This window comes from Arachis stenosperma, chromosome 1, assembly GCF_014773155.1.
Source record: "Arachis stenosperma cultivar V10309 chromosome 1, arast.V10309.gnm1.PFL2, whole genome shotgun sequence".
In the NCBI taxonomy this organism is placed as follows: domain Eukaryota; kingdom Viridiplantae; phylum Streptophyta; class Magnoliopsida; order Fabales; family Fabaceae; genus Arachis; species Arachis stenosperma.
In genome coordinates this window covers 50,528,477-50,541,988 of record NC_080377.1, presented here as the reverse complement: position 1 = coordinate 50,541,988, position 13,512 = coordinate 50,528,477, and the positions used below count along the sequence as shown (strand labels likewise).

The 13,512-nt window shown below is 32.2% G+C and overlaps 1 protein-coding gene across 2 annotated transcripts; it reads left to right on the top strand.

Annotated features, from left to right (window-relative positions):
- Nucleotides 1–3,331: 3,331 nt before the first annotated feature.
- On the top strand, nt 3,332–10,617 carry LOC130944665 (THO complex subunit 1). 2 transcript variants are annotated; one of them, XM_057873099.1, is made up of 21 exons: nt 3,332–3,579; nt 3,755–3,838; nt 4,177–4,251; nt 4,386–4,479; nt 4,797–4,942; nt 5,047–5,118; nt 5,297–5,369; nt 5,464–5,526; nt 5,615–5,661; nt 6,118–6,186; nt 6,315–6,440; nt 6,546–6,611; nt 6,701–6,742; nt 7,387–7,503; nt 7,641–7,723; nt 8,009–8,075; nt 8,467–8,538; nt 8,656–8,706; nt 9,171–9,230; nt 9,321–9,470; nt 9,999–10,617. In XM_057873099.1, exons 1-21 carry the CDS (start codon nt 3,577–3,579, stop codon nt 10,251–10,253), a joined length of 1,815 nt encoding a protein of 604 aa, XP_057729082.1. In that variant the 5' UTR covers nt 3,332–3,576; the 3' UTR covers nt 10,254–10,617. The 2 variants fall into 2 exon arrangements, with proteins under 2 accessions (XP_057729082.1, XP_057729088.1); XM_057873105.1 differs by lacking the exons at nt 5,297–5,369; nt 5,464–5,526; nt 5,615–5,661.
- Nucleotides 10,618–13,512: the final 2,895 nt, after the last annotated feature.

The following is a 13,512-nucleotide window of genomic DNA, read 5'->3' as shown; positions in this document are numbered from 1 at the left end:
GCTTTAAAATTGCTAAATTTAATTTACTTTAATTCCATTCGATACCTTGATATGTTTATTAAGTGATCTCAAGTTTAGAAGGCAATGATTGAATTGAAGAAATGAAGAAAAAGCATACAAAAATAGAGAATTCATGAATAAATGAGATTTTGGTAATCTGCCGAGCGACGCGTGTACGTGGCCCACGCATACGCGTGAAGAAGCAAATGTCAAGGCGACGCGTACGCGTGATAAGGAAAGTTGCCAGTGACGTGTACGCGTGACCCATACATACGCGTGACAAACGGCACATGACCTCATTAAAGGCAATACGCTGGAGGCGATTTCTGAGTTCAAGGAGGACCAAATCTAACTCATTTCTTATACTTTTTGAACCCAAGAATTGAAAGGGGAGGGGGGGGGGAGGTAGTCATAGTTTAGTTTTCATCATGTTTTACGTTAGAATTCTAGAGAGAGAAACTCTCTCCTCTCTCTAGATTTTAGGGTTCTTATTTCACTTCCATTTAGATCTAGATTTTAATCTTGTTTCATTTTAGCTTTCTTTTACTTTAATTTGTTCTAGCATTTTAGTTGATCTACTTCTCTTGTTAATTTCTTTATTTTGCTAATTTAGTTTATGCACTCTCTTGTCAATTTCAATTCTCTTTTGATGCAATTTTATGTTTCTATGTCTTTTATTTCATGTTTATCTTAGTTGCTATTGTTGATTTCTTGCTTATGTTAGTTATAGTTTTTATTAATTCTTGCATTTTGTGATGCTTACTTTTATTGCACATTAGGTGTTTGATAAAATATTTCCACTAGTATTAGAGTAGTTTTCTATACTCTTGGCCTAAGCTAAGAGAATTGGGTGACCTTAAATCATTGGATCTAACTGAATTGGTAATTTGAGAATCCTTACTGGTCAATTCGATACCCATTAATAGTAGCCTACTATTAAGTCAATTAGTGGCTAGATTGGGACTTATGGGTTGATGTTGATTAAGCCTATTTGACTTACTTCAAGCATAGAAGTAGACTTGATGGGTTTGTCCCTCTTAATTGTTAATATATGGTTGTTAGACAATGATGGTGATCTCAATTTCTATGCTTTAGTTAAGAAATTTTTTTCCTTCCTTTATTAGTTAATTATCATTTACTTTCTTGTTATTTACTTTTCTTGTCAATTATCAAATCAAACTCCCTTATTCCTTCATAGCCAATAATAGAACATTTTATTACAATTTCTTATAAGACGATCCGAAATTTAAATATTTCGGTTTATTTTTATTGAGATTTATACTTATGACAACTAAATTATAACTTTGATTGAGAATTATTAATTAGTTTAAAATTATACTTACAATGAAATTCTATTTATATTGAGAAATTCTAGATGAACGATAATTCTCCGTCAATGTGAAATGCATTGTTGATTACACTTTTCCTTTAGCCTAGCTATATCGTAATGTTCTGTAACAATTATAGTCAATTGATTTTTTATTTTTTCCTAAACTATTGTCTTAAATGTTGAACATTGCAGCTGCCCATTTTTTTCTCGTTCATACAGTATGTCAATAGAAGCTTTGTATTTTTATTGGACTATTTTTTACTATATTCAGTTTCAGATTTTTCTTATCTTATGTTAATAAATATTAACTATTATTACATATAAGATGCAACAAAGGAAAGAAATATCAACAATGTTACATATAACTATTTAAATATAAAACAAAACTTAACCTCTTAATAAAAATCATCACAATGCTAAAAAAGGAAAAACTTTTGAGAAACAAAAATTCTCAAAATGTCATTTTAAAAATAGAAACGCGTATAAAAAAGAAATGTTTCATTTTTTTCAGAAAAAAAAGTTTACCAGCAAAATTAAGTAGTATAAGAAAGAGTAACGACCAATTATAGAAGAGTTGAGAGAATGGATCGGAAGTGGCATAAAAAAAAGAATAAAAGTAATGTTTGTTTTTGGAGAAAAACACAGAGGACAATCAATATTTAAAGAATATTCGGAGACAGAGACATGAACACTGAATATATTATCTCTCAAACAATTTTTTATATTTTTGTATCTATTTTTTTATAAAGGATAATAATAGACACGGAATTTAAAAAGGTATACACGGATTTTTTATGATTTTTTTATCCATAGATATTTTTTATTATTTCACTATTATCCCTCCTTATTTTTCGTAATTTGAACTTTTTCTCTATATCATTGTTCTCAAAGAGGTATTCTCTTCTTGCCGCTTTTTCTCTATTTTTTTTCTTTCTTTTTTGTACTATTTTCTGGTAGAATTTCTTACTTCACTGAATAATTCCTTCTTTCTTAAAGTTCATTATCTTTTTTATGGCATGTTGTAAGTTTATTTAATGGAGGTTTAATTTACTCTTACGTTACTTTATTTATTCTTAATTTTGTTGCTTCAATACCATTTTTACCTTGTTGATTCATAGACTAATTCTTTTTGTAATTTCCTATATTTTTACGTACTTTCATTAAATTAGTTTGTATTTGATACAGAAAATTTAGAACATATGACTATTTTAACCATTTTGCATAATATTTTAATCATTTTACATATCTATCCGAACATAATACAAGATATTATATTAATGTCTTGTATATTATATCCAAATACAATAAAACATACGCAGCGAAAGAGATAAATTTAGAAAAACATATTTTTTTTAATTTTAGCTGTGATGAGAATGAAAAAGGTCACTCCATAATTACATACGTGCCATCGCATTTTTAAAGTTTTCAAATGAAAATTGTAAAAAAAGGTGTGTGTTTCCTTGTTTTCACCTTATTATAAAAACATTTCCATAAAAACAATTTTCATTAAAATCAAACTAACATATATTTATCTCTATTTTTTATTTGAAGTGAAAATAAAAACTAAAAACACTCAAACCAAGTACATCTTTAAATTTTTTATATTTTTAACAATAATTTTTTTAATTTATAAATTTAACATGTGTCTTAAATAAATCCTTGTTTGAGTATTATTAAATTGTTAATTTTTTTAAAATTTTTTAGTATATTCAATAAAATTTTAATAGTAAAAGTTAAAATATTAAAAAAATAAATTTTTTCTTAAAAATTATAATTTATATTTTTTATTTTTATTTTTTTACTTAAAAAAATATTTTTAACCTTATAATAAATAAAAAATGATTTTGTATTATCATATCTAAATATAATTATTAAATAAAATGATATTTTTACAAAAGAAATATTTAAATATAAAATTATTTTATTTTTCTAAAAGATTTTTCGTATAATCTAGCCAAAACAAACTGTTACTATAATTTTCGAAAAATTGAACTTCTTGGGACAGTGAAGCCCTGAAACATACCTTTCCCTGCATCTAAAGTTCTAAACCCCGCTAAAGTGGCTAGCCACCATCTTCCCGCCGTGCCGCCGTCGTGTCCTTCACGCTGCGACGCTCCCTTTCCACTGCTGCAGAACCAAGATTTGGAATGCGCTGCTGATTTCTTTTTTATTTACGTTTTTGTTTTAATTATTGATGGCCTTGCGGTTCCATAACCATAAGTGAGGGTTTCGTTCTAGACTTCAACATGGTAAGCTCTCTTCCGCTATTTTCCGTATTCCACTTGTTGAGTAAAACACTGCCCCAATTTTGAACACTGTTTTGTGTGAATTGCTGTGTTTGATTTGAATCCCTTTCCTGTGTTCTAGAACTTGGCGCTATTACTTCCTTTTTCTTGATTGCTTGTTGTTGTTGTTGTTTCGCAGGAGGTGTTTAAAAGGGCTATAATGCAGCCTGGGCCACCTGAGCATTTCGCTTTACTGACAGTTCAAGAAGTGATCAAACCTCAGGTATATCCATCCTCTAATCTTTTGAGAATTTCAAATGTAGCGGAGAATTTTGTATATAGAGAAATGTACATTTGATTATGATCACTTATCTTTTATTTTTATTTTTATTTTTTTGTATTAATGATATTTATTGGGGGAAGGGGTACTAAAATGAAGAAATTTGTATTTAAGGTTCAGTAGGAAGTATCTCGAATCATTATAGGATATGTAATTCTATCCTTCATTGATTGATGTTTGTTCCTGTGGTGACTGATTGGCAATGGGAGCCCAGGATTCCCTTAGTTTTCATGTGATTTTGTTAACAGCTGTGGTTGATTTAATTGATTTGTGTCTAACAGAAGCAAACGAAATTGGCCCAAGATGAGAACCAGTTGCTAGAAAACATTCTACGCATGCTACTTCAGGAATATGTGGTATGTCTAGCTGGAGTTTCTTTTTCATGGATTAGTCATGTATTTTTTCCCCCTCTTTTTTTTCCTGTTGAATGTTGAGTTTATTGGTTTCCTCTGTTTATGACATGTATGATATTGTTTGTACTTTGGAACAGTCATCGGCAGTACAGTCTGGGGAGAAAATAATGCACTTTGGGCAATCAATTGATGCTACTGAAACTACTCAAGGCCTCATTCCTCGTCTTCTTGGTTTGTTAACCATTTTTGCTTACAAGAAAATTTTCTTTATGGTGCTTTCTGATCATTTGATGTAGTATAGATCACTTTCCTACAATGAGTAACTGTGCAATCTATGTTGTTACATAAGTAAAAAAGTTCTTATTTTCTCAGACTTAAAGGAACGTGCATCATTTAATTATTGGTTTTATTTTGATTCTTTGGTTGAATTTTACACTCATTTTTCTTCTGTTTTAGGAATGTTCCAATTAGTTTTGGCGTGCATCTTATTTATGTAGTCTTCCATGTTTATCTCCTGCTCATATTTGCATACTGTTTTCACATTTCAGATATAGTACTATATCTTTGTGAGAAAGAACATATAGAAGGTGGTATGATTTTTTCACTGTTGGAAGACTTGACAGAAATGTCTACAATGAAAAACTGCAAAGATATTTTTGGTTATATAGAGAGCAAACAAGATATATTAGGGAAGGTATATTTGCCAACTGTTTCTAGCTTTTATGTTCATCTAATTATTTTTTGGATATGTACATGACCATTGTTTGTTTGGAACTCTTATCATTGCATGACATACAGCAAGAACTTTTTGCTCGAGGAAAGCTTGTGATGCTGAGAACCTGCAATCAGCTCCTACGCCGGCTGTCCAAGGTCCATTAAACACCAGTTATGTTTGTGTAAAAGATTATAGTGTGACTCACCCTTGTAAGCTATATGATAATATGCGCAATGTGTTCTGTTAGATGGGTATTATTTAATTTTGGGTTAGCTGCAATTGTGTTCTTCTCATGACAGCCATAACTTTAATGTGTTGATGTTATCGTTATAGGCAAATGATGTGGTGTTTTGTGGAAGAATTCTCATGTTTTTGGCTCATTTCTTTCCATTATCAGAGAGATCAGGTTCAATTGTGTGAAGCCTATCTTCAGTTCTGGATTTTTTATTTCCTTTTCATAATCTTCTTTCTTAGATGGCTCTCCCTCTTTTTTCTTGAAGCCTTAAACATCAAAGGAGTATTTAACACATCAAACGAAACAAAATATGAGAAAGAACCCCTAGGTGTGCCTTCACCACTCTTTGCTTACTCAATATTTTTGAGGTTAATTGTTTGATTCTAGTCTACAATTCCTTTTTTATTACTTTTCAGGCATATGTATTGATTTCAAGTTTTATGAGACTTTCTGGGGATTACAGGTAGGTCTGTACTGAAAAGTTGGTTTGAGTAATAATTTGATGCTTGTTCCTTGCCTTAATATTCTGTTTGTTGGATTTAGATCTAAGCTATGTTGTTATAGTTACTAACAGGATTTCTTAACTGAACTCTTCTCTGAATTTATTAAGTCATCGCAGTGTGTTCCTTCCTGATGTAAAATTCTTTTCATCAGAAACTTTTCTTTAAGCTGACAAGAAGTTCAAAGTCTATAAGCTGTTTTATTTGCTTTATCGCTGCTTTCTTCTTTTGCTAGATTTTAATTTCTAAACATGATCTCTTTGTTCCGATCTCCATCTATTCATCCCTTTTTACGCAATATTCTTTATCCAAATAAATGGATGTCGCTTCTAGAGTTCGACTACATGATGTGAGATATTTAAATTGAAGAAAAAACTTAAAAAAAGTAATGTTTATTGGTCTTATTTTATTTGATGCAGGAATATTTTTCTAATCCAACTATAACTCATGCTCCTTCCAAGTGGCAGAAATTTGCGTCCAGTTTGTCGGTAATTCTTTACTTCATAGTTTCCTGTCTGGTTGTGTGGATGAATATTTTCTGTTATGAAATTTCTTCTGTTCTGGCACAAATATGTTTAATTTTTATTTAATAACCAGAATTATTGTTGAATGGAAGGTTGTACTGAATACATTTGAAGCACAACCTTTAAGTGATGAAGAGGGGGATGCTAATAATTTGGAGGAAGAAGCTGTCAATTTTAGCATAAAATATCTCACAAGCAGTAAACTAATGGGACTGGAGGTAGGCAGTTTGACAACCATACTAAGAATGCATGTTTAAACAAGATGTTTATATGCTGACTCAGGATGCTCTCTTTTCGTTTCTTTTTATTGGGGGAACTTCTAGTTAAAGGATCCAAGTTTCCGACGCCACGTTCTGGTGCAATGCCTCATCTTGTTTGATTATTTAAAGGTAAAAATTTAGAATACTTGTATACATATTATATATCTGGTATATTTTAAACTGGATTATCTGATGGTTTCTCCTCCAATTGCTTTTAGGCCCCTGGAAAAGGTGATAAGGATCTGCCATCTGAAAGCATGGTTAGGACTGTCTCCCTTGAACTTTTATGTTATGTAGTATATACTAAATACTAAATTTGCATCTGGCCTCTATCTCTGCTGTTAGTCTCTTTGCTATCAAAGCCACTCCACTGTCTTTATAGTGGTCCGATGCTGTTTGTGTTTGCTTACTTGAATAGGGACTCTTGCGATTCTCGAAGTACTCCTTTATTTACATGTTTCTAGATATATATTTTTTTTAGTTGTTTTTTATATGTGAACTGTTTCCCCTTTTTTCCTTTAGAATTTTGATAGCAAAACATTTCTTAACTTGATCCTATATAAGGAGATGTTCTATAGAAGTTCTAGTGTATAGAAGGTAGCCAATAGTTACAGATAGAAGGAAACAAAGAAAAATGATAAATGAACAAATTTAGAAATGCCAAAATTTTAATGTCTGTAAACATGAATCAAAGTAGGACAAAAAATGGTGTTTTATCCATTTAGATATGAACAACAGGACAAAATGGTGTTATTGGATCCGTGCAGTTGGCCTAACCTTGTGAAATTGATTATCTTGTCATTTAGTAATAGTACCAAAAGTCTTGAGACTAGGTAACTGGCTATTCATCTCAGGAGTTCCTTTTATGACAAAAGTATCCTGCATATTTTCTTTTTTATTTCAGAAAGATGAGATTTCATCATGTGAGGCGCGTGTTAAAAGACTTCTTGAACTGACTCCACCCAAAGGAAAGGAATTTCTTCACAAAATTGAGCATATATTGGAACGGGAAAAGAATTGGGTGAGGATCCTCCTTAAAGTCTTCCATCTTATGCTTTCTTGCACATGCAATTTAATGCGACATGTGCAGAATCAGGTGATTATCCACTTTTTAATATAAAATGAGACATGATACCATTCTATACCTTTTACTGTTAGGTGTGGTGGAAACGCGATGGCTGCCTGCCATATGAAAAACAACCGACCGAAAAGAAAGCAATACAAGATGGGACCAAGAAGCGGTATGATAGTCATGTTGCCAATCTTTAGTTGTTTTACATTTGGATTATAGGACTAGAAATGGATTGATCCTATAGGAAAATAAGACAGAAGATCTACGTATAAACAGTTCCACTGTAGACATGATACATAATAGAACTTAATGGTGTTGTCTGATCCATGTAGTCGATCTCACCTAGTGGGATTAGGCTTTGTTGTTGTTTTCTACAATGAGTATTTGCTCTTTTCACCTTGTTCATTTTATTTATTTTCTATTTTTTGATTGAGTTGCTCTCCTTTGTTTACAGTAAGCCTAGATGGAGATTGGGTAACAAAGAACTCTCCCAATTGTGGAAGTGGGCAGATCAAAATCCGGTATGTTATTAAGTTTTTGTATTGTGTTGGCTGAAGTCCTATTGGCATCACATTCTATGCTTCTCCATCTAAGTGACGTGGTAGCTATTTAGTTTGACAAAATGAAAAAAAAGAAGAGGTTGAGAAAATTCAAACAAAGAGAACCAAGAGAGAAGTGAATATGGTTGAAACTTGTATTTCCTTCTATGTTGTTGCATGTACACATCTTCAATGAATCATTTACCAAAGCATTGCTCAGACCAATTCTTTCACATCATTGCACTGATGCTATTCTAAGCTTGAATTTTCATTTAACCGCTTAAATTACATATTTTCATTTTCAATGTGTGTTATTCATAATGTGGATTGTCTTTCTATAATTCTCCATTTACATAAGTTCTTGACTTTCCAGAATGCTTTAACCAATCCTCAGCGTGTTCAAACACCTTCAATTATGGATTATTGGAAACCCTTGGCTGAAGATGTAAGATTTTATTTCTGAGCTGCAGTGGGGTGGTTATATGGTTTTTGCAGTTATGGGCTAGAGCTTTTCCCCTTTACTTAAATATCAAAATTGATTCTTTGCATTTTGAAATTACAGATGGATCCTTCTGCTGGAATAGAAGCTGAATATCACCACAAGAATAACCGGGTAATGGACTGCCTAAGACTTCATTTAGACCTGAAGAAATTTTATTTTGGAGAAACAAAGGAAAGGACAAGTTATCTAAAAAGCTTGGAAAATAAACTCTTAAGGCTAGAATCCATAATGTAGCATGTGCAAGGTACTCTTATCATGGATGGGAATAGAATGGTAATAAATAATAATGCAAGAGAATACTTCTAGGATTGAGACTGAATCAGTGCGATGTGAACCTTCTCCATAAGAATTGTATCCCAATCTCTTGACAATAAAAACTACTTCCAAGAGATTTCTTAAAATATTCTATGATATTCCAAGATGTAACCATGATATATTGTATTTTTCACAACTTCTAACGGACTTGAACCAACAGGAATCCCTCCATATTTTGTGGGTGCAAGTTTGTTCTCTTGATAGCTGTTATTCAGTCTTAGTTGTATCTTAGAAATTGCTATTCTTTTTCTTCAATCCAGGTTTATTGTTGGAAGGGTCTACGGCTTTCAGCACGACAGGATTTGGAGGGTTTTTCCAAGGTCAGATGAATATTTTCTACTTGTAAATCTGCAATATATTGTATGCTACCCTTTTAGGTTTGATGAAAATTATGTTGATTATAATTACAGTTTACCGACCATGGCGTTGAAGGGGTTGTACCACTGGAACTTTTGCCACCTGATGTTCGATCTAAATATCAAGCTAAACCGAATGAGAGAGGAAAACGTAGCAAAAAGGAAGAAGCAAAAGGCACAGCTCATCAAGTTGATGAAAATCAGGTTCTTTGATTCAGATCCAGCTTTCCATTTTGTCTAGTTACCTCTGCTTAAAGAGATAAATTTTACTATAGCCAGAGTTCAGCACTATTTCTGGTTGCATTCACTAGCATGCCCTTTGAAATCCCCATTGTGATTTGTGATTTATGCTTCATTTCCCACATCTAGTTAACAAAATTATTTAAGCTTGAGCAAAAAATTCAATCCGGATGTCAGATATGAATGCTTAGATATTCTTTAAACTTACGAATTTCTCACCTCACAACAATTAAATGAAGTTTCATTAAACAAGTTGAAACATGTGTGAGTATGGTCATGTAATCAATTGATTTCTATATTTTTTTTTTTATAAAAAGAAAACTGGTCTAAGGTTCTATCCTTGGTGTGCCTCCAGTAGACATATAATTGCTCAATGTATAACATGCTAAAACAGCATTCGATCAAGTGATTTAAGATCTGAATAGGAAATCCAGATACATCATGCTGAATGTTGCTATTTTTTTAATCTATTTTCATTTTCCTCTGAAATAGATGTCTACACATGCAACGGAGGTAGATGTGGAAGGCATTAGAACTGATATGACAGCGACACCTATGGAATTTGATGCTGCTTCCATCCCTGGCGCACAGGGGGAAACCCCGACACCGGAAGAACTTCAAAAGCAGAGTTCTGACACTGATGGTGGCCAGGAAGCAGGTCAATTGGACGCTGATGCTGAAGTTGAGGCCGGCATCATAGACGGAGAGACGGATGCAGATGTTGATTTAGATGCTAAGGATGATTGATATTGATGCCATTGTCAGCATCGTGTTTGTTTATAATGTGGCTAAGTTAGCTTTAATGTTCACTACTAGGCCAAATAGGAATAGGAATAGGAAGAAAGGAGCGGAAAATGCTGCTTTTTTTTTATCATTTAAGGAGTTGGTGTTTTTCTTGGGTGAAACAAGAAATATTGGATTGAATTCTAATGTTTAGGTCAAACTCTTACAAATGATGTATCTTCTTTTTTTGGTGTCCACAAATTTTGTATCTTGAAATGCTAAAAAGGAGAGAAGAAAATACGATGAACCTTTTATTTGTTCCTTTTGGTGGATAACCTTTTGTTTGTTGTGTATCCATGCAAAATTTACTAGTATTTATATGTTATAAATGAATTGCGGTTTAACAATTAGTTATTATCTATAAAGTATGGATATTTTGCTGAGTTATTGTCACTTATCAATATTTGTTCGACACGTGTATCTTTTATGTCTAATTGCATTTTAATAAATTTTTTTTTTCTTTAGACAAGATTGGACATATCTAAATACCATTACGTATTAGCGTGTTTAATTTTATTTTTAATATGTTTTCGTGAAATGAGTTTAAAAATAATATATTATTATTTATTAAAAGCAAAATATATTTTAAATATTTTATATAATTAAAAAATAAAAATAGTTAAAAATTAATTTATATTTTAATATTAATAATATTAAAATATCTAATTTATCTAAAAAATAATATATATATATATATATATATATATATATTCTGTTTCTATTTTATAAAAATTTAAAATTCGTATGTGTGTACGTGTTGTGTCTCGTGTCCTAAGTTATTATATGAAATTATTGGAAGTTACCTTGGTGAAATGTTGAAAGTTACTTTACAATTAATATAAACTGTATGTCCCTTTTTATTTATTTGCAGAAATATAAACTGTACCTCTATTGTTATAATTAATATACTGTAATGCTACATATTCTTATTATTCTTTCTTAGGCTAGTTTTTATAAAACTGTTTCATTGTATAATAACATGAAATTGATATCTATAACAATTTGTTAATAAATTAATTATTAAAAAAAATTACATTAAACATGTCACACATAACTCACTACTCGTTGCACCACTATAACCCAAAATGGCATTTATAAGCTAATTATAAGAAACTGCATGTAGTAATACTGTTTATACTGTTTATGTTAAAGATACCTGATAAGAATTCATTCCCATGTAATGCTTATTTTTATTAACATAAAAATCTAAAGAGGATTCCATATTTTAAAACACACTACTATTTTTTCTTTTTTCTTATTTTGACAATGACGTTCACTTGGTGAAGTAAAGCTAGAATGACAGAATAATAATATTGGCAAGCTATTACTGAGGGATGGGGCTTAGAAAGTTACTCATTTAATCTTAGCTACATTTTGTGGTCTTTGGCGTGCTCCAAACCTACAAAATATGAAGAATAACAAGAACAAGAAAAATGTAGAAAATAGTATGAATGAATAAAAATGTGTATTGTATTGTATTTTTATTATTGATCAATAATTATAAAGGATGTATATATAGAAAGAAAAATGTACCGTTCACAAAATCTAATAGAAAAGGTAAGTCGCACATTTTGGAACAAAAGAAGAAAAGTATGAGCAACAAGAAATAGAAAGAACATGAACAAAAAGAAATAATAGAGAAAGAAAGGATTTCTTATTATGAATGTTAAATTTGGGTCTGAATTTCTTTTATGTTGTTATGTTAGGCTGATAGAGGTTGGTTCAATATGCCCCCGCAAGCTAGCTAGAGGATAGTATACCTAAAAAATTTTCAGATTGGATAAGTTGGCGTAGAAAGGCTTATTTAGAAGTGGTTTGGTAGAGAGAAAGGGACTGATAGCAACTTCATTACCCTATCCTGTGCCTTTTGACGCACCAGATGTCAGATGGTAGATCTTTGACTAGTAAGGCACTCTGATTATCGCATAACAAAACAGATCTATCACAAGAAACATGAAGGAAACCAGCAAATTCAATATCCATAAGAGTTCACAGGTGGTATTAGCAAGAGCATGGTACTCGGCTTCAGTTGATGAGCGTGCAACAGTGGCTTGTTTCTTTGTTTTCCAGGAAATAAGGGACTTTCCTAGAAAAAAGCAGTAGCCAGTCAAAGATCGACGCGTATCCGGACACGCGGTTGAATCAAAATCGCTAAAACCAAAAATCTAAAGGGATGAACTCCTGGGAAAGAAAAGCCCTCTCCCTGGGCTGTTCTTGAGATATCGAAGAACTTGCAAGGTTGCCTTATAGTGGTTCTGAGTTGGGGTGACCATGAACTAACTCAATTATTGGGTAGCGTAAGTAATATCTGGCCGAGTGGTGGTTAAATAGATGAGTCAGCCAACCAACCATCGATAAATAAAAGGATCTTGTAGCAGGGAACTATCATCTTGTGAAAGTTTAGTAGTACTATCCATCGGAACCCTAGTAGGCTTGCCTCCCGAAAGACCACAATCAGATAACAAGTCTAAACAGTATTTATGCTGTGATAAGAAAATTCCTGAATTAGAATGAGCAACTTTAATACCCAAAAAATACTTCAAAGTCTCCAAATCCTTAATTTTAAACTGATCATTCAGAATTTTTTTTTATTACTGCCATTTCAGAAACTGAATTACCAGTAAATACAATATCGTCAACATAAATAAACAAGATACAAACTTCAATGTCTTTAACTTTAATAAACAAGCTATGATAAAAAAACGGTTTGTTGATACCCACAAGAAATAAGTAGAACAGAGAACTTCTCAAACCACATATGGTTGATTGCCGTAAACCATACAACGACTTAAGAAGTCAGCAGCATTGATTGGACCGACCAGAGAGACCAGGGGAGGGAGTTACATATATACAACTTCAGACAAATCGCCGTGTAAAAAGGCATTGTTCACGTCTAGCTGCTGTATGGGCCATCGTCGAATGAAAGCTAGAGCAAGAACGATCTGGATTGTCGCAGATTTGACAACAGGGGAGAATGTAAAATCCTACCACACAGAGTTTTACGACCTCGACACCTCTGATTTACGTCCTAGGCGTAAGGCTCTGTGTGGTAGGGTGTTACAGAGAATGTTTCCAAAAGATCCACGCCCTCCGTCTGAGTGAAACCCTTGGCAACTAAATGGGCTTCGTAACACTTGATTGATCCATCTCACCGGCATTTGATTTTGTATACCCAACGACAACCAATTGGTTTTACTTGCTGAGGACAATCTACAATGAGCTA

Excerpts from the sequence above, each read along its gene's own strand:
- LOC130944665 (XM_057873099.1), top strand. Across the intron at positions 4,943-5,046 it reads AACAAGATATATTAGGGAAG|CAAGAACTTTTTGCTCGAGG; the intron begins GTATATTTGCCA and ends CATGACATACAG. Across the intron at positions 6,441-6,545 it reads GTAAACTAATGGGACTGGAG|TTAAAGGATCCAAGTTTCCG; the intron begins GTAGGCAGTTTG and ends GGGAACTTCTAG.